General features: G+C 43.7%; 3 protein-coding genes across 4 annotated transcripts; 1 reads left to right on the top strand and 2 right to left on the bottom strand.

The window, feature by feature from the left end:
• Nucleotides 1–81: 81 nt before the first annotated feature.
• LOC121718160 (rho GDP-dissociation inhibitor 1-like) lies at nucleotides 82–9,447 on the bottom strand. Of its 2 annotated transcripts, none has more exons than XM_042103031.1 (6): nucleotides 9,311–9,447; nucleotides 6,318–6,509; nucleotides 5,070–5,180; nucleotides 4,856–4,932; nucleotides 4,263–4,326; nucleotides 82–3,400 (listed from the first exon to the last, which is right to left on the bottom strand). In XM_042103031.1, the coding sequence occupies exons 2-6, from the start codon at nucleotides 6,505–6,507 to the stop codon at nucleotides 3,201–3,203; spliced, it is 642 nt and encodes a 213-aa protein (XP_041958965.1). In that variant the 5' UTR covers nucleotides 6,508–6,509; nucleotides 9,311–9,447; the 3' UTR covers nucleotides 82–3,200. The 2 variants fall into 2 exon arrangements, with proteins under 2 accessions (XP_041958965.1, XP_041958966.1); XM_042103032.1 differs by having other exon boundaries at nucleotides 5,070–5,159.
• A 442-nt stretch (nucleotides 9,448–9,889) lies between these two features.
• Nucleotides 9,890–14,852, bottom strand: LOC121718159 (THO complex subunit 4-like). Its single transcript, XM_042103030.1, has 6 exons — nucleotides 14,509–14,852; nucleotides 13,251–13,412; nucleotides 12,645–12,792; nucleotides 12,465–12,534; nucleotides 11,699–11,993; nucleotides 9,890–10,212 (listed from the first exon to the last, which is right to left on the bottom strand). Exons 1-6 carry the CDS (start codon nucleotides 14,701–14,703, stop codon nucleotides 10,198–10,200), a joined length of 885 nt encoding a protein of 294 aa, XP_041958964.1. The 5' UTR covers nucleotides 14,704–14,852; the 3' UTR covers nucleotides 9,890–10,197.
• A 67-nt stretch (nucleotides 14,853–14,919) lies between these two features.
• LOC121718157 (nicotinate-nucleotide pyrophosphorylase [carboxylating]-like) lies at nucleotides 14,920–22,768 on the top strand. The gene is made up of 5 exons (XM_042103029.1): nucleotides 14,920–15,129; nucleotides 15,448–15,725; nucleotides 16,330–16,640; nucleotides 17,331–17,462; nucleotides 22,001–22,768. Exons 2-5 carry the CDS (start codon nucleotides 15,482–15,484, stop codon nucleotides 22,202–22,204), a joined length of 891 nt encoding a protein of 296 aa, XP_041958963.1. The 5' UTR covers nucleotides 14,920–15,129; nucleotides 15,448–15,481; the 3' UTR covers nucleotides 22,205–22,768.
• Nucleotides 22,769–23,152: the final 384 nt, after the last annotated feature.

The raw sequence follows: 23,152 nt of genomic DNA, 5'->3' as shown, positions 1-23,152 counted from the left end.
CAAGCTAGCCTAGACAGCTAATTCATTTTACTGTAATTGGTATGTGTCTATGACACCGAAATATGACAGGAGGATCAGCAGTCAAACAAAAATATTTATTGACCAGGAAGAGCGATCACAAATGATGGTAGAACATTCACACAACCGCGACTGGCATGCCAACCTGTTGTTCATTCTTACAAATAAAAAGAGCACAATGTCAAGGAATGTATGAATCAGCAGAGGAGCATACACCTAACATGAAACACTTTGAAACAGTCATTAAACTTACACTCGTCACACCAACTCACATTTCCGCGTGGCCCCTTCACACACACCATCCACACAGAAACCAAAAACGCTTGTCACCAGGTGTGTTATTCTGTTCAGGTTACACGCACTACCAACACAAATCTCTCTTGCATTTGCTGCTTCTGAGCGGGCCTAACCCCAGGGGTATTCTCAGGTTACAGTATTTGAGGGGGATCTCAGAAAGACGACTTGAAGAAGGGTTTAGGAGCAGCAGACCCCAGGTTTCGATGCTGATTCTGTCTTGGCTCTCTGTCTCTGTTACGCTAACTTTCCAGTGAGTTCTCTCCACTGATTTTCCTTAAGTAAAGATAATGTGGAGATGGAGACAATAAGGCTTAAATGTGGTGGATATGCTTGCCTGGTGGAATAACTGTTAGCCATATTGCCTTAACATACCAACCCTAAACTAATGCGCTTTAATGGGAAAGCCATAGACAGAGGTAGGCCTTTGCCATTTGGATAGGCAGGGGTAAGCCCTGTTATCTGTTGCTATGCTACTGGGCAGCCATGACCTCTGACCTTTTTGGAAGAGTTTAAGGATGCAGGAAAGTCAGGAGAGAAATGGATGCAGCGTTTCTCACAGCTCTGTGTGGGAGGTCTGTGTCCAGACATGAACGTCCATTAAGGCAAACGAAACAAGACAACAACAGTTTAAGATTAATTGAACATTAGTGTTTTGATTTTAAATCACAGACCACAGCGGTCCTTTTAAGGCCTCCCTATCCTCGAGTTGTTAATTGGCTACGGTGGAGGAGAGTGACATTGCAACCTAGTGCTGGACCAGGGTCAGAGTACTGGTTCTATTATGGTATTTTTGTTTTTGTTCACTACGGCGTCGTCTTGTGCTTATGATAATACTTCTGGGTTAAAGAAAGGTAGAGGACTGGTGGTAATCATGTTTTTTTGCGGTAGTCTTCCCCGACAGTCTATTTGCAAATGCCACTTTACAAAACAATCATTACAAACAGCTCATTACATTGCCTGCTGTACATTCACATGATATGGTGTTTGTGTGAGTGCAAATGTCTGGAGGTGCTCTAAATAAGGCATGACTAGAGGTTCTGAAAGCCTGGATGACTCAACTTCCCATGCAATCACTGAAGTGATATCTTTTTTTGTTTTTCATTTTCAAATGTAGACGTTTTTTAATTCCTTTCATGGTTTATAGCGCAAAAACAACAAAGAAAAAAATGTAATGACATTCATTATCAGCCAGTTCAGGATTAAGTCACTTTAGTAAGAGTGCTAGAATTTTTCGAAGGGCCCCAATCTAATTGGCACAAAAGTAAGCTTGATGATTGGTCCTTCTTACTGCTAGTAGCAAGCAGGGGATGACGTGCTTTCATGACACACAAGTCATTGATGTAGAGCCTAGAATGCATACAAAATTTCACTCTCCATCATCATCGTTTCCAGTAAGGCAGGAGCGGATTCGCCATCTTTGTTTTCTCTTTTGCTACCTTATGCTAGAAAGATCCAGTGTGTGACTCAAATGAGAATGTTAGTACTGTTTTCTTTTTCAGTTGTAGGTTTTCAGTCATTATTTGAACACTAATGAGTATGACCTGGTGGGGCGAAGGTGCGATTGCCCTAAACTGCTGACATTCAGACGTTAGGTGTGGTGTTGCTGCGATACAACAAGGACCGCACTGACTTCCACCGGTTGCGATTAAAGCTGGATTGATTTACAAAGGTCACCATCGACAACAACAATCATTGTGTGTTTTGTCGTTGCGTGTGTGTGTGACCCTGTAACCGTGTGGCAGAAGCGGCGTTTGCTGTTCCCTAGCTATATGCTACTGCCCTCACCGCTACAGTACGGCCTGATAACTCTCAGTGTGTCCTCTTGCATTAATCACTTTAGCTGTGCCTCTCCGCGGGAAGAGGTTCATGGTTGATTGTATTTGAGCTGCCAGACGCAGCTAAAAACAGAACAGCACTTTTCTATTTTTTTTTTCTCCGGGAGGCATTTCACAAGGCAGAACTTGGTGAAAGAAAGAAATCATAAGAAAGAAAGAAAGAAAGACAGAAAAAAAAGAAACAAGTTGAAAAGTAGGACAAGTGGAGTGCTAAAAATGAGAGCAAGGAAGAGAGGAGGGAGAGAGAAGCAGGAAGTGGGCCAAAAGCTATCGGACTGACTGACTGATGGTAAAACTCCCATGTTTTTAGTGTCTAAAACTCTTACAGTGCTCAACTTATTATATAAAAAAGTGTGTCTGAGTGCATGGATGGGGGATGATGGGAAAGGGGTCGTTGAGATGGAGCAGAACTTCTCCCTTTGCTGAAACGCTTTACTAAAACAGTGGAAGACAAAATTGTTAGTGTGATTCAGTGAAGGTGGCAAGTAGTGGTGGTCCGGTTAATTGGCGATGGCTTAAGACAAGTAGTGATATGGTTAGTTGGCCGTACAGTAAAGCTGATAAAGATTAAGCATGTAGTGGTCTGGTTAGTGCACCACACAGACATCCGTGGTAGATCTAGTGGTCTGGTTAATTGGTCACAGAAGGCGGCGGAGTAGATGTGGTGGTGGGGGTATGTTCAAACTGAATGAGGTGGAGGAGGTTAATGTATTAAGGAGGTCTGTTAATTGGGAAGCACAAAGGCTGGGTGTGGTGGTGGTGGTGGAAAGGGGGGGTGGGGGGTGGGGGGGGGGGGTAGTGTGGATGAACCAGGGGGGCTGACAGATGAAGCATGGATGTGAACTTGTGGACGGAGGAAGCAATGGAGAGGGGGAGAAAGGGAATATAAGGAGGTACCAAGGAGACGTTCAAGGAAGAAAGAAGTAAAGAAAATAATGAATGAATGAATGAACGAATGAATGATGATGAGAAGAACATGAGTTGAACAGATGAGGAGAAGAGAGGAGAGGAGAAAAGAGGAGAGGAGAGAAGGCTACAGTACAAGGCCGCTCAGTCTGTCCAGTCTTTCTTTATGTTGAGGTTCCACTCCCATGAGAGGTGATCGTGCTGGTCATCGTCGGTGAACTTGGACTTGATGTTGTAGGTGCCGCGTGCCAGCATGCCCTTGGGAGCCTCCTCCAGCGGGGTCAGGAAGTCGTACTCGGCAGGCCGCGGGCCGTAACTGCCCACCATGTAGTCCGACTTATCAACTGGAGGGGTAATGTGGGGAGGGGGGGCAATAAGGAATGGTGTTACCACAGGGAATGGGTGTGTGTGTGTGTGTGTGTGTGTGTGTGGGGGGGGGGGGGGGGGGGGGTTATCACAAGCAAATAAGCCAGAGGCACTCACAGAGAAGAGAGAACAGTGGTTCCACTTATCAGATATAGAATAACACAAGATAATTGTGACGGATCAGAGATGCAAGAACAAAAGTGAAAACAAATACATCCAGTCACCAATGATTTTAAGATATTTTGAAGGGACTCACTTCAGAGATATTAAACCTTTAACTGTGTACTACAAAGCTTTCATTTTTTGCCTTGATTTACCAACTATTTGTCAGATTCTAGTTATGTTTTGAGGACTGTTTGACCATTCAATGTGGAGTTGTGAGTCGCTCCCTATTCAAGTACTTTAGGAGACTGCTGTCAAAACAGCTGTCAAGATGGCTGCCGAGTGGCAAGAATTGCCTTTGAGGGCTTTGATATTACGACATCCAACAATAACAAATATTGCTGTCATAAGAAAAAATAAACTGTGATTAGCAAGGGAAGGGAAGCAAAGGAAGAAAAAGGAATTTCTCCGTATTATGTCTCAAATGATAGATAGATAGATAGATAGATAGATAGATAGATAGATACTTTATTGATCCCCAGGGGAAATTAAAGATGTGCCTGTCTATGACTCATTTTCTGTTGCAACAGCAATACCAGAGAAGGGAGAAAACACCACATACTCCTTTGAGTAGGCTACAGCACATAGTTTGGTAAGCAAAGTCATCTAGACCCTGGAACATACTCTGCAATGGAAAATATCCATCAGAGGGAAAGTAAAAAAAAACAGACTCCTTACTTCGCACTCCTTTCCTGTAGGTCTGCTGGGTGAACTTCAGGCCAGAGACAATCTCCCGGTTCACCTGTCACAAGAGTGCTGAGGTGAGCCGTAGCCATGGTGAGGGTCAGGGCATGTATTCATAGCAACAGCAATTAGACCAGTCAAACTTCAGACCAATTTCTCCTCATGTGGAAGGTATAAATGTTGCACTGCACTCAGCTCCACTGCCAGAAACTGATTGGGTGAGAAGCAGTTTCCAACCCGTGCTGGAGCCATTCCACTGACTGTGCAGCTTACAGTGGAAGGATACTTAGTCTTCGGTCACAGTGGTGTTGCATAACAGACCACTCATGATGAGGCTGCTATTCTCTAAGACTAAGAAACTTCCAGTGTCCAAATGCATATATCTATATAAAATATCTTAACATTTTGTACTGTATTGTTTCATTTTGTATTGAAACATTAACATTTAAAATGCACAGTGTTTGCATGCAGTTGTTGGTGCTCTGAAGATAAATGACCATAATTCATGAACATTCATCATCATGAACAGAACACAGCACAACACAACAGTGACAAAGAACATCAACGTTTTTTTGGAGACATCTTACCTTGAAGCTGATCTTAATCCTGTACTCAACCCCCTCTTTTAACACAAAGCTTTGCTTCTTGAATTGCTCCAGATCTCCTGTTCAGACAGAGCACACAACGATGCTGTCTTAGAATGCTGATGCTGTCAATTTTTAACATTTAGGAACATATCATCTCGAGCAATGACAGAGGAAACTGTGTGTGTAAAGTGGAGCAATAGGAACCTCTACTCACCCTGCAGGTCCAAGGTGAGGGGAATTGGGGTGGTATCACACACCAAGGTCAGCCGAGTCACCTGGACGTTTGGAACAGCCGGGTCTGCAGCTGAAGCACATACAGCCACACCCACACAACCACAAACACACAGTGGTATAAAAACCTAGTTGTCACGTCACATCCTCTCTTGTATCAGTCTGAAAACTTCCTTCCTGGGTGGGTTAATCAACGCTGACACCTTCTTATCATATGGGTTAAGATAGGCTACCTTGCATTGCAACCCCCTTGTGAGACATAAGCTAAGAAGAGCATTGTCGGAAAATTGTCGGTAAGGCAAAACGTCCTAATAAATGCACTTTTAATCGTAATAGAGATCAGTGTGATCAGGGAAAAGCCCACAGACACACACACACATATAAAACACATTGTGAATGGCTCTCCTCTGTCTGCTGCCTGGAGACAGACACTCACGCATGCACATGTAGGTGAGTCATTTCACGAGCTCATGACACACACTACACCAGTGAGCTCCAAGCACCAGTTAAGCCAAGTGACAAACTCAACCTGATAACTCCAACATTAGGGGTAAAAAACATCCACAGTCCACACACAGTGTATGTTTTTCATTGCAGCGTTTTGAGTATATAAAGCACTTTACAAATAAAATGTATTACTACCGGTATTATTAGTAGTAGTAGTAGTAGTAGTAGTAGAGGTATTGTTATTACTGTAGGCAAGGGATTTATATACAGCTGTGTTAAGTTCAGTTAGATGGGTATTAGTTTAAGTGGGTACAGGCAAACTGATGAGTGAATGGCTAATGTTTGATTTCTGAAACCACACGAATAAGCCAGATGCAAATAGCAATTTCTGGTACACATTCACAGGGATATTGCACAATTTGTGAAAGTGAAGTAAGTAATATTGCCATCAATCAGCACTGTCTTATGACACAAGAGCTTAGGACTGATTTTGGATCCCCAGGGCTCCCATTGGTCCATCCCCGATAAGGCAGCTGGAGCAGACATTCTTCACCAGTGCCAGGAGCCAACCAACCCCGTACTGCTCGTATCAGACATTATATGTAGATAAGCGAGTGTCCTTCACTGCCGTTCTCTTAACCAACACGCCATACACCTACTACACCTGCCCAACTATGAAGTTCACAAGCCATAACCATCTACATACACCAAATGGACAGACAGACAGGACACACACACACACACACACACACACACACACACACACAGACACACACACACACACCAGATTCGTGGCCATCTCCCAGCAAGGCCTTCTTGTACTTCTGCAAGCTCTCGTCATCCTTGTCGAGCTCCTGGATCTCCTGCAGGGTCTTGCGGGCGGGGGGTCTGTAGTTGACCGTCTCGCTCTCACTCTCGGCGTTCTCCGCCGCGATGGCCGCCAGCTGCTCTTCAGTAGGTTCATGCTCAGCCATGACTGGAGATGCCACAGCGAGAGAGGCAGAGAGAGAGAGAGAGAGAGAGAAAAGGTAGCAGTGAAGCAAGGGAGAGAGAAGCAGCAAGAAAGAGAGAGAGAGAAAATGAGGGAGACGCAGATGAGAGGACATAGATAAATGGAAATGTAGACAGACAGAGAAAATGGTGAGGGAAGACACAGGACAGATGGACAGACACAGAGAATGACGGGAGAGAAAGAGAGACACAGATGTAAAGATTAAAATAGAAGACATGTTCCACGTCTGCAGCAGAGTCATCCACACACAGTGACCGTGAGTGTGCTGACACACTGCGCACAGCTCCAAATGAGGAGGACTCTCTCCTCAGCAGCAGGAGATAACTACGGCACACCTACACAGGGGATACCACGGCTACCGCACAGCGCTAGCAGGTCACCAAAATGTCAGCTGCTAATAAACTGAGAAACATACTGTGGTGCGGCCTGAGCAAGCCTTTAAAAACATAAGACTAGAAAATTGACCAAATATATTCCTATTTGGCTTGCTTTGGGGAAATATTATTTCAATGAAGAAAGACGCTCTGGAAAATGGAAATCAACAACTGATAAGGTTATGCTGTTTCATTCTTGGAAATTTTCATTGTGGACAATTATTGAAGGCGCTTACAAAGGCAGGAAGTGCATATTTGCCTTGACAGCCTTCCAAACCACATGGACAGCCCTAACCCTGTTCAAGTGGCCTTGTGTCTTGGTCAGGATTCCAAATGCAAGCACTCTTAGATTCAACCAAGGCCCAGTACGTGACTGTTTCAGCCATTTTATGGTATCATAAAACTAACAATATTCTAGCTGCAGCCTTTTTAAAAAACAATAAAGGTGTTTTCTTTGTGGGGCACTCTTCTGTGAGCACTTAAATAAGCTGTTTAAAAACATAAAATGTTATATAGAAATAGCTAGTGTGCTATAAATAGTGCATGTCAACTCTCTTAATATTTATGTTGTATCAATTAGTGTGTTATTGTACATTAATCACTGAAATATTTAATTATGAAGCTGTAGAAGGCATTACAATTCCTTTGTTAACTTAAGAGCAGAGAAAGCATTTCAAATAAAGAATGGAAAAAGTGGATGGACTTTTTATGTTTTTTATAACAAGCATTTTGCGAGTCTTTTGTGAATACAAATATACTTAAATAAAGTTAGAGCACTTTTTAAAAACATGTTGTGTAAGGGGGGGGGGGGGGGGGGGGGTTACTATCTCAGTCCTTCAACCTATAGTAAGCCTATGTGTGGTTGAGATGGCCACATAGCTTTTTTTTTCTGGGCCTGTAGAAACAAGCAGTGGAATTCCTTAAACTGAATGTCAGGCCAACAGATAATTATCCTAGCATTCTACAGACCAAAGCAGAAAGCTAATTTCTGGTGTGCAATTTTCTGTAAGTTATGCTCATATTTTGTAACCCAGTCACTGGAATTGTTTTTTAATGGTGTGATTATCAGTGAAATATCTTCAAAAATCATACACATAACTCTTACCACCATTCCTTAAAAAAAAAAGACTATTTTATTTGATCTACAAGGCCTAGACTTACACATTTTCTTCAGTCTAGAAAGTCTATTCTGTGGTTAGGCTATTAGATCTATTGTGGACAACAAAACCTCTTCTCTCTCGATAACTAGACTCCTGCAATCTGCAGTCAGGTTTGGGGGTTTGAGCTCTGCTCCTGGAGCCAAACCAAAGTGATTGTAGGCCTAAGACTTCTCAATGGAAAAAGGGGACAAAGAGGGGTGACTGACAGACTAGGCCTATAGGCTACTAACTGACTCACTTGTGACTTGGCTCATGACTCTCCCAGGACAGATGTCTCTGGGAAAGGTTGGACAAAGCATCACGTTCAAGTCAAGTAACCTAGGCCTACGGTTTCCACTGCCTATAGTCTAGATGCCATAATTTAGTTTAAAGAACCTAGAGATTGGCCTGCCTATGTAAGATGATCACACAACATGGGCTAGTTTAAGGATAGGCCTACCTTTTAGTCAACAAAGACTGTCGGATAGCCTACTGTAAAAGAACAATTGGCCAGTCAGACATTTGTGTTGAAATAGCCTACTTGCCTAAGAACTCAGAAACCTCGGCAAGCCACCAGTAATCTGCTTAATTAACCAAGCAGGCCTACTTGAAATGCAAGGGAGAAAAAACGTTACTAAGGATTACTAATCGGTGCCAAAAAAGTACCCATATATTAATTCGTCATTGTATGACTGGTAGCCTATATGGGATGTGTTCGTTTACTATAAGGCTATCTTACAACAGAGATGCTAGCTGAATAGCAAACAGGCTATTTTTTAGTAAATTGGCAGTAGCCTATCTCACATTAAATAGGCCTACAGCTAGATGTCAACACACTGTTCTATAAATTACGCTACTTCAGCTAATGCGCTTACATTAGAAACATGACACCCATCCCTGTTTCTGACAGTTGACTACATTGTATCAAGAGTGAAAGGTAGGCTATCTATTCCATGACAGATGCACGGGGCTGTACGCGTAACCAGCCGCATTTACCGAATATGTAATTGAGTTTAATCGAAAAATGCATTTTGTCACACCGCTAAAATCTTTTATCAAGCTCACTGGACAATCAGCGGAAACAGTCTCCTCCGTCATTTGCGACGTCGAAAAGCCGAGAGATTCTATGGGGGCTGACAAACGCCCCATCCTTTTTGGTTGCCGGTTCACGAGTTTAACCGAATATTTCATCATAGTGCAGCTATATACTTCATCGCATGATCAATACTTGATTTGTAACACATCATCTTACCGTTAGCTTCCACCGATGCCTTTTCCGGCTGCTTTCACCAATTGTCTGTGCACTGCCGCTTTGTGCAAGTATGGCGAACTGAAAGCGGAGACGCCCGCACTGCACTACACGCTTCCGGGAAAGACGCAGCGTAAGTTCCCGGAGGCATGTCAGATGTCCGCGACTTGAAGGAGTGGCTCGCACTTGTTGATCTCCACTTGGTTTGTCTGCAATGTGTCACAATAATTCTTCTAAACACATATCCAACTAGCCTATAAGTCATTCGAGTCTTATCCAACGCACTTACTTCAGTTTATCCCCTTTAATTGTTTGATTGGCCTTATCAGGGGGCCCATATCACAACACAGGGATACATCAACTCTCCAAAGGATTAATGGTGTAGCTTTAACTGATAAATCAGATCACATACTTTAAGTTAAGATCCTTACTGGGTTTGTGACTGACTCCTCCCCCCCCTCCTCTAGCTTCCATTATATCCTTGTAAAAGCCTCATAGCAACCAACCAAGGAAAAATATGTGCCACAAGTATTATTATTTTTTGAATGAATTAAATAGAATCAATAGAAGGGAGTCAGGAGATACAAAGGCACAGTAGGTTTAATACAGGATTACAAAATATTACAGTGTTTACAGAAACCCACTATGCATTTAAAACATTTAGAGAGCATAAAATCATATAGAGCTGGGAGAAGAAAAATTTAAAATCATAACACAAAAAGCTCTCCATAGACCATCAACTGTGTACACAACCTCTTGTGAGGTCTAATTCCTAAAAAAAGAAAAAAAAGAAAGAAAAAAAAAAAAAGTGTCCATCCTGAGGTCCGAGACTGGCATTTCTCCATAGGAGGAGGGAATGGCTAGGTCAAGCGCTTAACATCAGATACTGCTTAACTGGTGTCCATCTGCAGAACAGGAAATAACAAGTCATTATTTTTTTTGGCACAGGAATGTGCTTTCCTCATACTTGCAACTGAAGCCACCCTTACACCAGAAGACTTTGACAAGATTTGGGAAAGATTCTTGAAAGATTGTAGTCTTTTGAGTAAAGATTGAATGGGATGCATTAGTTAAAAGACTGCAATCGGTCAAGAATCTTTCCCAAATCTTGTCAAAGTCTTCTGATGTAAGGGTGGCATTATGGAGAGAATAGCCCAAAAACACTGCAACAATTTCACTGTAGAGAAATTATTTTAATCAAACTGCCATTTCGGTGACCTCAAAAAGTGTTTCAATTAGTCAATACTACTGGTATACACAGCACAGGGTTATTTCAAATTGACTGACCAAAACATCGGTCTCAAACAAACAAACAGGTGCATAATGTGAAAAAAAAAATAGAATTGTGCCATTCTCTCAATTTGATCTATATTTTTAAATGTCTAAACCTTCTAAAAAAACAGCTGAAAAAAAAAAAAAAAAAAAAAAGTGTGCCAAATGAATCCTCTTATCTAATCAAGACTGAACTTCTTGACTGAATATTTTAACTTGTATAAGGGCAATTCCATGGAAAATTATGTTTTTTGTAACATCCATAACGCCAATAAAATGTGATGGTATGGTATGATGTGAATGATTACATGAAATTTGAGCATTTGCTATTTTTGGCTGAAGAACGTACATGAGAAAAAAAAATGCACAAAAAATGAATTTTCACATCATACAAATGCAAATGCATTTTACTGGCGTTATGGATGTGACAAAAAGTCAATTTTCCATGGAATTGCCCATAAGTATAAGTATATATACTCTTTTGATCCCGTGAGGGAAATTTGGTCTCTGCATTTATCCCAATCCGTGAATTAGTGAAACACACTCAGCACACAGTGAACACACACAGTGAGGTGAAGCACACACTAATCCCAGCGCAGTGAGCTGCCTGCAACAACAGCGGCGCTCGGGGAGCAGTGAGGGGTTAGGTGCCTTGCTCAAGGACACTTCAGCCGTGCCTACTGGTCGGGGTTCGAACCGGCAACCCTCCGGTTACAAGGCCGAAGCGCTGACCAGTAGGCCACAGCTGCCCCAAAGTAGACTGAAAGTATGCAAAAAACAGTGCGGACATCTACAGCATCAGCAGAGACTTGTGACTCTCACTCCAAATTGAGGCGCTGAAATCACAACGAGGCACCAAATCTGCAAATTACATCAAGCAGCTACTTTCAGATACTGGCCTTATACGGATTTCAGAAAGAATCCAAAAGGTCTGACAACAGCTGTGAAGACCTCAACACAGAGGTAAATTTGTACAGCCAAAACCATGCTTTGAGGTCAAATCAAACGGCACAGTTTTGTATGTAGTTTTGACTTGCTTTGTTGCTCTTCCAGTGTTCACGCCTGATTACAAAAATAATTGAACTGAAAACGGCACCTTTTAGCCAAATGTCTACACACCTTGGAAATGTAGGCATCTAGCTGTGCGTCCAGCTCCTCCGCAGTGAGCTGTTTGGTCTCGTTTCGTCGTCCTCCCCGTCCACCACGTCCTCCTCTTCCTCTGTAGCCACCGCCGCCGCCGCCGCCACCACCACCACCCTCACGCCTCGATCCCGCGAAATCAGGGTCTCGCACGCCGAGCCGCTCCCGTCTGAAAGAGCCGCCAGAATCAGAGTCGCGAGCCCCGAGTCGAACTCGTCGCTTGATTCCACCGGAATCGGAGTCCCTGTCTCCTCCTCGTCCTCCTTCACTTGAGCTGTGGCACAAACATCAGGGTTTGGTTATTATCTCACGATGCATTCACAAGTCTGACCAGTGTTGTGAAAGAGTAAGGGCAAATGGAACGACAAGCTTGTGGTTTCAATCCAAATGTATTCCACATGTAGCTTATAATATTGACATTGAATATTAATATTAAAGTCACATTCAAATTCAAGTATCCCCATCAATTGCTATTGAAAAATCAGCCAGACATTTAAAAAAAAAAAGAAAAAAAAAGAAAAGACTGCAAATGTTAAAATCAGGAAACAAACATTCAGCTCTCAAAGTGATTCTGCTCTCGAGAGAGAGAGAGGCAATCCATTTAATTAGCCCAACAACCAACCCTAAACAAAGGCCAATTAAGAGTTCTTTCCCTGCCATAAGTTCACAGTAAAAAATATGAACTTCCCAGTAGGTCGAGACAGAAAACATCTATTCTTAAAGATATGAGCATGAGACTTCAAACCTTTGCCTTGACGGTGACCTCCGACTTGAAGTGATCTGTCCAGTCACCAGCTGGATATCCATGGAGCGACCTGAAACCACCACAACGGTTTAAACTCCATCAACTTCTCACTTCACCACAATGGGGAAAAAACGAAAAAACTAAACAGGGTGTACTTTGACTCTTAACAGACCGACGTACCGTCAAGAGGGACACCGTTGTACTGCTTCATGGCTTTGAGTGCATCAGCTTTTTTCTCAAAGTGGACGTCCGCTGTTCCCAGGCTTCGGCCTGATCGGTCATAGTGCACAGCTGCTTTTGTCAGATTGCCAAACTCCTTAAATAACTCCTGAGGAGGAGATGAAAGAGTTAGGACATTCAATCAGCTGAAGTCTTTGGGAGAACTGGAGGTCATGTCCTAACCTCCATTAACAAGTCTCATTTTAGTTATGGTTAACTTCGCTGATGGGCCCTGCATTGAATAAGCGCACCCAGGTCAGCTATGTCTCTAAACTTGTTCAGTTTTCTGTCCACAATACAATTGTGTTAATATGATGTGGTGTAGTTTTAAAATGAAACATCAATTTTAGGATAAAGATCAAACTATTTTTGCACATTTTGTTTTCTATTGTCTACTAAGAGTCTGCTGAGTCTCATCATTAATACTAGCATACAATTATCACACATATTTTGAGGTACAGAGACATGTATGTGGATAATGTCACTTACCCTGATCATGAAACTGCCCACAGCTACCTGACATATAATTCTGAACAATTGTTTAAAGTAGTGCAATTAGCGAGGTACCTTTATGTCAGCATCAGACACCCCAAAGTCCAGGTTGGACACCAGAAGCTTGCCGGTGGTCTCCAAACCAACAACCGGACTGGAGTCTCGCCTTTGAACTCTGCTACTTCCGAAACCATCATCAAACATGTCATGTTGCCATTTGTCTGGCAGTTCTCTAGGCTGGAAGTTGAAGAAAAACAAAAACAATCTAGCATCATGTAAAGCAAAACATTTACATTAACCCAAAAGAGACCTACATGCACTCATTACACTAAGAGAGTAAGTCATTGACTTAGTCATGCATAACTCGGCCATTTCTTGACTGTTTACACCTGAGCATTTAGGAGCATCGATTTGTAGATGCACTGACTGTCAATTTAAGGGACACCTCAAATAAAAAATAAAAATACTTTTAAAATACTGAGGACTGATCTGGACGGCGAGTGGGCAGAAAGATTCGACTGTTCACTGCGCTGTGGTGATGCATTCTGCCCCAATTGGCCATGCTCCCTCGATGAAGAGACTGATGTTGCCGAAGCCTATTCCCCTGTAGGTGAATTTCACAATCCCGAAAATTTTAATTTGGTATTCAATTCAGTAACTTGAGTCCTCACAGATCTGCACTTCTGATGGGGATAGACATTGTTAGATGCAACAATGCACGGCAGAGCGTCCATTTCAAATTCATTTTAATCAAATGTTGTTGTCCGAACTTAATGAAGTCAGGAAGCAGATGGAAGAAATTTAGTGCCTGATACTGTTAGGTCAAACATGGCATAGACAGCGAAGACTTCACCATGAGCGAGGAGTCCAGAAGGGTTGACCATCCATTACTAGAAACTCGAGAAAATCGAGGTCCTGGACTCGAATGGGTCCACACCTGAAAAGACTTAAGCTTGAAGTCTTATGATAACATTACACCGGCGCAGAAGTTGGTCGGATGTGGCGGGCCGCAGATGAATACAGCGGACCTTCTTCTTCGGGTTATAAGCAAACAAGTTCGGCAGAGTTACAAAACTTTGATCCTCCTTGAGGAATTCATAGACTCTTATCTTGCATTCTAGATCAGGCCAAAAATGAGCCAGCTACTTAACGTTAATGCTGCCTTTGAGAGCATGCTCTTAGCTAGCTAATGTTAGCTAACAACCTAACGTTAGCTTCGTTAGCTGGCTAACGTTAGCTATGTGGATAACCGCGTCGAGTCTTCGGGAAAGACAACTGATGTGTCCTGTTTTACGGCCACTCTTCGTGTCTGGATTTATCGTTCTCTTCCTACCCTGGAATATGGAGCCGGTCTTGGATTTCTGTCTCGGTTGAAATTTTGTCGATTTCTCGTCGGACCCGATCCACTTCGAAATCCCCCACTGCCCCCACGGCTGCTGCCGCTTCCTCTGCGAGATCTTCCGCCACCTTTCTGTTGTTTATTTTGTTTTATGATATCATCCAACGACATACTGAGTTTGTCCGCCATATCTCCACACTATTAAACTGTTCTTAGATAAGTATTGTTCGATAATTCAAACGAAACTCTTCGTAGCACTAAAACACTTGTCACAAAAGATTACCCAACTTGCTAGCTGCTATCACCCGTGCGTATGTACACCACGGAAGTGACGCATCACATCGTTACTTTCGCACGAAACCTTTATTTTAGTGGAGCCCTCTGGCGGCAGCCGTAAAAAAGTTTTAGGTCCGCCAGAGCCCGTCTACGGACCGCTCAATTTGTTTTCACGCATAGGTAACTTTTATTTTGAAGACATGCAACAGTGTACACAACCTCCCTAGATTATTGACCCCGAGGGACAGAAAACCAGATTGCTTTTCATCATAAGGTAGTAGGTAGTTTCTGGAAGAATTCTTTGGGACTACCTGAATTTACCGTTTAATTGAGACAACGGTGAGTGTAATAGGCCTACATCATGGCTAATGAGCCAGCCTAAAGGTACAGCCTACGTGCTCTCTGCCTTTTAAGGTGCTAGTTTTCGTTTTGCTGCTAAGTAATGCATTTGCATGCATTGATATTTGTAGCCAATAGCCTAAATAATAACCTCTCTAGGCATTCCTTGATGTAAACATAAGATAAGGAACAGATTGTATGGCTAACTGTCACAACCAAATTCTTAGGCCTATATTATCTGTGATTTTTACTTTTATTGTTGTTTTTCGCTTCTGTACACGTCACTGACATGATTTATCATTTCATTTTTCTTAATAGGGCACCTTCCTGTTTTGAACTTACTCAGAACAAGATGTCACGTGATCTTTCACAAACACTCCCCCCTCAAGCGCTGAGCCGGCTGGCACAGGAATGGCTGATGGAAGACACGCCGAACTTTGACCTGGCAGGAGTGTGCGTCGGGTCACGTGAAGTGAAGGCCCGATTGCTGTGCAAATCCCCAGACACTGTACTGGCTGGCTGCCCATTCTTCAACGCAGTCTTCACAGAGCTGGGATGCACTGTAGAGTGGACTTTCACAGAAGGCCAAAACTTGGGTGGGTGAGAGGCTATAGTCGGAGACTTTCTAATGAGGGGAGACAGCGTTCAAAGAGTCTCCCATAGAAATGTGGAAATGTGAAATGTGTTTGTAACGCAAACAGTTGACATATGAATAGAAAGTTGACATGTGAATACTTAGTGGCAATCATGTCTTGTGATCTCGCAGCTGGAGTGAGATTGGTGTCGTGAAGCCTTGCACACCCGCAGTTCTGCCCGAAAAATTGATGCCCGATAAGTGCCCAAAATCCGTTGCAATTTGCAGCCCAGTGGAGGGACTTGCCTAAAAGGACTTCACTTGGCTGCCAAAGTCCTGAAACTGCTATAGTTTTATGAAATAGTGTTTAGTCTGTGGAGCACAGACACTGGAATGATATTTGATTCCATGTTTTGCTGATTTATCCCAAATCAGTATAGCCACCTCGTCACAGACTTCTATCACTCCTGCTGATGAGAGGTACATGTCAGACGATGGCATAGGGCTTGGAGGGGGGTACATAGCGATGTAGGGGCTCTGCGTGGCAACGGTGTTGATTTGACGCAGAATCATAAAAATTGGGCTTTATGTGGTAACTCCAACGTGCTTCCTCCCTGTGCTCTCAGGACCAGATCCAGTGACCGTTGCAGCGGTGGTGACCGGCCCAGCCAGGTGCGTCTTGCTGGGGGAGCGGCCTGCACTGAACTGCCTGGCACGGGCCTCCGGCATTGCCACGCGCTGCGCTCAGCTGCAGAGTCTGGCCCGCGCGGCCGGGTGGCACGGGCAGGTGGCGGGCACGCGCAAGACCACGCCAGGCTTCCGGTTGGTGGAGAAGTACAGCATGCTGGTGGGAGGGGTGTCCACGCATCGGCACGACCTGAGCAGCATGGTGATGCTGAAGGACAACCACGTGTGGGCCGTCGGGAGCATCTCACAGGTATATTCGGCCGCGGGAGGAAGGGAGGACCAGGACTGCCGAATTTTTATCTCCGGAAGGGCTAAAATTTCAACACATGTCTACATTCCACAATTTATAGGAAAGGTGGCCCATATTAGGCATATTGTATTTGAGGAGAGTGGCAATGTGACACCGGTTCTCACATACTGAAAGGGATTTCCCCACATTACTTCCTTTTTACAAAAATCTTAGGCTTGCATTGCATTGTAGGAAATGCTTATTGCTTTTAATACCAGGCTTGTGCAAAATTCCAGAATTTAATTGAAACTGGCTCTTAAATTCCAATTAAATTCTTGAATTTCACTTGCATTTCAATTGAGGTAGCAAACAGGAAGCAGAATTGCAATTCGAATTTTGTACAACCCTGTTTGATACATACCTTGTACCAGCCTATTTTCTTGTAAAAACTTAATTTGCTTGCATGTAATGTGGCCTTAATGCTGCCCTGTTATACTTCTGATGCGGCCCTCATGTGGCCCTTATCCAGCCAGTTAAAACACTTAATTTGTTTGCCTCTGATTTTTTTTCTTCTTCTTGCTCAGGCTCTGGTCTTGGTTAAGCACCTTAAGACAATTTCAGTTGTTTTGGTACCATCTACAGAAATGAAATAGAACTGGAAAATTGAAAATGATTGTTGTGATAGCTCACACTCTGGCGTTTGGCCCCTAGGCGGTGGCGGACGCTCGGTCAGTGTGTGGCTTCAGCACCAAGATTGAGGTGGAGTGCAGGAGCGAGGAGGAGGGGAGGGAGGCCGCCAGGGCCGGCGCCGAAATCATCATGCTGGACAACTTTAAGCCTGAGGTGAGGCTATCAACTACCTTTCACCGGAATCATAGACTAGACCTTTAAGTCCCTTGAGTCATAGACTAGATCGTTATGTTCCTTGAGTCATAGACTAGACCTTTAAGTCCCTGGAGTTGCTTCACCGGAGTCATAGACAAGACCTTTAAATCCCTGGAGTCATAGACTAGACCGTTATGTTCCTTGAGTCATAGACTAGACCTTTAAGTCCCTGGAGTTGCTTCACCGGAATCATAGACTAGACCTTTAAATCCCTGGAGGCGCTTCATATTGAGGCCTAATTTGCTACCCTCTCAGGGCAGGACCTGGTTAGACCTTTCATAGCAGTCCTTATGAGTGACTACGGAAGTGAAAGCACCAGATATGAACATTAACCTTATTTCTAGACAACCAAGACCTTTCACTTGCTGAGTGTTTAAAGTTTTTACGTGTTCTATGTGCTGTCTGCCTCTGGTCTTTCCCTGGCAAGAAACGATCCAAAAACACAGTATTCTTTGCATTTTCAGCAGATTTGAAAACAGTCGGTCAACCCCAAACACACCACAGTTGCCCGAGGTTTTCACTTCTCATTTGTAATTATAGTCAGTCTTACAGACTTGGCTGTCAGTCTGGGGTCTGACTCTTTGTTAGTAACGCACAGACATTTCCCACACGGACATTTCATTTAGTGTTTTACCGCCGTGTCTCGCAAGCCGCATGCAACTGCATCATCACACAGGTGTGAAAAGCCCACACGAAATAACTTCCTATGTTCGATCACTGTGCAGCTGTGAAAGAAAAGGTTTCTTTATTTGACTTGCAAATTCAAACAGCTTAGACACTTCTATCTGTGTGAGGTTTTTTTTATGAGAAATATCCGCAAGCATTTAGGTCAAAGGTTTTGCCTTATCTGACGCTCGGCACAGAACAGTTCACGAGTTCCTATATTTATCCATTTGGTCTCAGCTTGATGTGATGTTGACTGTATGCTCCTTATATGTTGATATACCTTCTCCCTCGACATGGCAGTAACCTACAGAAAGGCATTAGGGGCCTGACATTTTCCCTCTCACCTTGCTTCTTATCCCCCCCCCCCCACACACACACACCCCTCCTTTGCTTTCTGGTGCTGTTAATGCCAGTTTATAGTCCAGCACCGGTCATCAACCAACAGCACCAGAAAGAGTGTGTGAGTGGTGAGTGTGTGTTACAAGCAATACAGCAAAGCCAGTAGCTCAAAACTGTACATCAGTGTATAATTAAGCAATAAGCCTCGAGAGGCCGTAGCAGTGATTTTTAGAACAGCTAAGAGGCACTGTTAGGCACAGTGCGCAAACTGCTCATAATTGAGTTTGTTTGATGGAGTGCAGAAGACAGCGTGTGGCTATTTCTGCTGATGCTCAAGGTTCTTGACCAAGACTGGGGGAAAAAAGCAGAACAGAGAAGCTTTGAGAAGCGTTGTCACACCTTCTTTCACACCACTAAGTGGACCACCTTCATCGCGTGGTTGAAACGTACATGTGAAAGTACGCCTTGAACAGAATATTTCTCCACAGCTATGAGATCGAGAAGTGTGATAATGAAAGTATTTCTGTGTGGTCACCCTCATTAGAAAAAAAAACACAATCAACATCAGTGGACTATCAGCTGACTTAACCCAATAGTGGCCACATCTGAGGTGGCAGAACACACAGCGTAATGTAGATAACGACACAGTCATAAAAACTATGTTTAAAAACGTTAAAAACGTCTTGACAAATCTGTGAGAAGGAACATGCCATAATAATTTGCGACCACCAGTACCCTTCAAAATGTGAGAAGTCAGTATTAAATGTGAAGGTGGAGTTAGCCACCAATAAATGAAATGCTCTGACATCCAAATCTAAAAGATGAGTCACCTGTGGAAGATGCAACAATCATAGACATGGGTCCATGGGCTGTGACAAATAATTGATTGCTAATATGCACTGTAAAAAAACAAAAACGCTTCTAGCACAGCCCTTGGCTCCATGCACTGGAAACAAAGCGCTGGCAGCCGGCCTACCAACAATAGCAGCACACTGTGTGGAGTCTCTCGGGGAGCACCGAAGGGAAGGGTGAGCAAGCTCTCAGGTAGGGGTGTCAAGGTACACATATTCGTACCAAACTGTTTGGTTACTGGACATTAGGTTCAATACAGATCTGTACTGAATGTACCAAAGCCGTGGCCTACTGGTTAGGGCTTTGGGCTTGTTACCGAAGAGTTGCCGGTTTGATCCCCGACCAGTAGGAAAAATGTGGGCAGGGGAAGTGGTTGAGCGCTGCTCTTCCATGCCCACGTCCACGGCTGAAGTGTCCTTGAGCAAGGCACCTAACCCCCGCTGCTCCGGGTTAGTGTGTGCTTCACCTCACTGCTCATTGTGCTCTTTGCCTCAATGTGTGCTCTGTGTGTATCACTAATTCACGGATGGGATGAATGCGGAGACCAAATTCCTTGTATACGCAAGTATACTTGGCCTATGAACCTGATTTACATCAGGTTTTAGGCTTTTTTGCTCGCGGGCCATGTTTTAAATTTGAGTTCCTACAAACAAGTGGTGGACCATATGTCAGTTTAGTCAATTAGCGTCAAAAAACATTTGACACCTTTTCAAAATACTATACCCGTTGTGCATCAGCAATATTGTCAGTCAATTTTAGGTTAGCAATACCAACAAGCTTACTGTACCGAAAAATTAACCAAACCATGACTTCAAAACCGAGTTACACACCGAACCGTAATTTTTGTTTACAGTTACACCCCTACTCTCTGGTGTGTGTGTTTTTTTGTCTTTGGTTCAAATATACTGGGATCACTCTGGAACTTTAAGCACCGTGTCACTTTAACTTGACATCTGTCACTTTAGCATCCTGGACTGTCATCCAGGTCGAAGTATGTTTATGTCATGATGAGTATGCCCTCTTTTTTATCTGCTGTGTCAAGTGTGATTCTGTGTGGGATACTGTACAGAAGGGCCATAAAGATGTTCTGTGTCTTTTTGTGTCTTTGTTGATGTCCTGTCATGAGCACACTGAAGCAAATCCCCTACAAACTTGCACTGAGTTGTATGGTAATAAAGTATTCAATCTTAAATCATATAATGTTGCAAAAATGCCTAAAGGCAACCATTTTGTCATGCTCTGACGAAGGATGTGATGCTGAAACGCATAGGCATGTTTTGACGGAATAGAGATTGAAGACTATTTGTTGAGTGCCTCAGATTTTTTTTTAGAACATTTTCAACTCTTTGGATCCCTGAAGAGCACCAGAGTAACACCCAGTCCTAAAACCTAGCGGCAACTCCTTTGGAGTTGTTTGTGACGAAATAATGCTTTGAACAAAAGTGTCTGCCAAGAAATATAAACATAAAAAAACTGTGACCTCATCCTGCAACGCTTACCCTACTTTTAAAGGTAGGGAAGGAGATCCAGGAAAATGAAAAAAAAGAAAAGTTGGATTTTGAATATATATTGAAGAAATCATTCTTCTCCCCTGGCTGCCCACCTCCATGTTCTGAAAATGGGGAACTAGCAGATCTTACGCTTAAGATTGTTACGCGTGCCCTAGTGATAAACCCACACTTTCTCATTTCCCCAAAGTGCTTGACACTTAGAGAACTAAATGTCCCTCTCTGAGATTTCAGGCACATTCATTTGGCCTGTTTTTAGAGCCCAAGCATAGGAGTATGGCTGTAACTCAGAACCAAGCCGGGCCCAAACGAAAAGACCTGGGTGACTCATGCCATATATTTTTATGCCAAAAATAGTTCCTTTTTTTACTCATTACACAACACACAGCACATGTTATCAACGATCTTATGCAGTTTGCCACACTGTTTTTCCCTCCCCCTGCCCCCTTCTCTCTCTCTCTCTCGCTCTCGCTCTCGCTCACTCACTCACTCTCTCTCACTCTCACTCTCTCTCTCTCTCACTCTCTTCCCTCCTCTCTCTCTCTCTCTCTCTCACTCTCTTCCCCCTTCTCTCTGTCTCTCTCTCTCTCTCTCTCTCTCTCTCCCCCCCCCCTCTCTCTCTCACTTGCTTTATCTCATCATAGCTCAGGCTCTGCTGTGCTAGTTTCAGATGTGGAGGCTAGATTAGCCTGCTAATTGGTGGAGGAGGTATTGAGTAAGACCAACTGTCACACTCAACTGGTGAGATGGGTTTTTTTGCACTTGTGTCAGTCTGTCCTTCAAAGTACGACATGTCAGGGTTGTCTTCATCCCACGGGCTGAGTCACTAGTGGAGTGCATTGCGCAAATCTATGCTGTTTGAAAATGTAAGTCCATCAGACTTTTCAGAAGCACCACTCGGGCTGCTTCCTTTTTGTGCTGTCTTTCTAATGCCTTCTTCCCTCTGTTCTGCTAGTTTCAGATGTGGACTGTCTCACTCGACTGGTGAGATAGGGGTGTTTTTTCGTGCTGTCTTTCTAATGCCTTCTTCACTTTCGCCACATGCCCCTTCCTCCGGTGTGCGCTCCTCAGGAGTTGCCTGACCAGTTGCTTGGGTCTTGAACTTGTGCCCGCCTTCTTGCTCGTCCACAGGACCTTCACGTCGCTGCCCAGGCCCTAAAGCGAGACTTCCCGGGCGTGATCATAGAGGCCAGCGGAGGGGTGACACCCGACACCCTTGCCCAGTACTTCTCCCCGCACGTGGACGTCATCTCCCTGGGCTGCCTGACCCAAGGGTGCCCTGTCTCCGACTTCTCCCTCAAGGTGCAGCGCCCCGACCCCCAGGTTGGACAGTGAGGCAGGAGCTTGGTGCACTGGATAGCGGGGGGGGGGGGGGTCTTTCTGGATTCATTCCTGCTCACTTCCAGTCACTAATGCCTCCATTTGTTTGGATCCTCAATGTTTAAGTCACATGAGCTTTTCTGTGCCATGGTGATCACAGGACTTCAGCCCGTCTTGTCATACGCCTAGTGGACAAATGCTTTACCATCTCATCATTACTGGTGTCATCAAGGACTTGAATTTACCCAATCAGTGTTACTATAACCCTAGTATTTAATTAATACCTAAAAAAGCTCACATTCCAGTATAAAAGATACATTTTGCATCCTCTCATTTAAGCAGATTGCAGCCTTAAATAGTTAGACAGACTATAACCCTAGTATTTAATTAATACCTAAAAAGCATTCCAGTAAAATAAGTATACCATCCTCTCATTTATGCACATTTTAATGCAGGCTTTCTTTCCAGAATACAGCAGGTAAAGCTTTTACTTTTAACACCTGTTTCTAACGTAACATGCCCTTATGTATGTTTGATACAGTATTGTAAGACAAATAAAAAGTGGTCATGAGCTTGTAATGAGCTGCTGTCAGCTGGTTGTATGCAACACTGAACAGGCACCGTGAGAGGTGATGCATCTCACCTGTTCTGCCTGGATTTTCCAACTGCACCTTTTCCCTCAGAGTGCACAACTACCAAGTGCACATAGGTCCTCAATCCGTCTTGTACCTTTACCTCCTAAAAGTATGCATCTGGTGTAATGTCATCGGAGAGTGCTGTGGTGTCTGTCGTGATATAGTGAATAGAAAGATTACACTATTAGTTACTGACCGCTGGTCAGATAGTTAACGAACATAACTCCAATGCTTCTCTATTGTGATGACCCTGCCACTCACAGTTGCTGTATGACAAAGCCCATGCTCATGCTTCACCCCTTTGCCAACACAGAACCTGAAAACTCAG

The sequence above is a fragment of the Alosa sapidissima genome, chromosome 9 (genome assembly GCF_018492685.1).
Source record: "Alosa sapidissima isolate fAloSap1 chromosome 9, fAloSap1.pri, whole genome shotgun sequence".
NCBI classification, from domain to species: Eukaryota; Metazoa; Chordata; class Actinopteri; order Clupeiformes; family Clupeidae; genus Alosa; species Alosa sapidissima.
This window is presented reverse-complemented; position numbering and strand designations above follow the sequence as displayed.

What these genes read in the sequence shown, in the direction of transcription:
- LOC121718157 (XM_042103029.1), top strand. Translation starts at nt 15,482, where the DNA reads ATGTCACGTGATCTTTCACAAACACTCCCCCCTCAAGCGCTGAGCCGG. An exon ending in CACAGAAGGCCAAAACTTGG is followed by an intron (nt 15,726 to 16,329) that starts GTGGGTGAGAGG and finishes CTGTGCTCTCAG; the next exon opens with GACCAGATCCAGTGACCGTT. An exon ending in TGGACAACTTTAAGCCTGAG is followed by an intron (nt 17,463 to 22,000) that starts GTGAGGCTATCA and finishes GCTCGTCCACAG; the next exon opens with GACCTTCACGTCGCTGCCCA.
- LOC121718160 (XM_042103031.1), bottom strand. Translation starts at nt 6,507, where the DNA reads ATGGCTGAGCATGAACCTACTGAAGAGCAGCTGGCGGCCATCGCGGCG. An exon ending in GGGAGATGGCCACGAATCTG is followed by an intron (nt 5,181 to 6,317) that starts GTGTGTGTGTGT and finishes GTGGTTGTGTGG; the next exon opens with GTGTGGCTGTATGTGCTTCA. An exon ending in CTACAGGAAAGGAGTGCGAA is followed by an intron (nt 3,401 to 4,262) that starts GTAAGGAGTCTG and finishes TTACCCCTCCAG; the next exon opens with TTGATAAGTCGGACTACATG.
- LOC121718159 (XM_042103030.1), bottom strand. Translation starts at nt 14,703, where the DNA reads ATGGCGGACAAACTCAGTATGTCGTTGGATGATATCATAAAACAAAAT. An exon ending in TGTCTGATGCTGACATAAAG is followed by an intron (nt 12,793 to 13,250) that starts GTACCTCGCTAA and finishes TCTCCTCCTCAG; the next exon opens with GAGTTATTTAAGGAGTTTGG. An exon ending in AGGTCACCGTCAAGGCAAAG is followed by an intron (nt 11,994 to 12,464) that starts GTTTGAAGTCTC and finishes TTTGTGCCACAG; the next exon opens with CTCAAGTGAAGGAGGACGAG.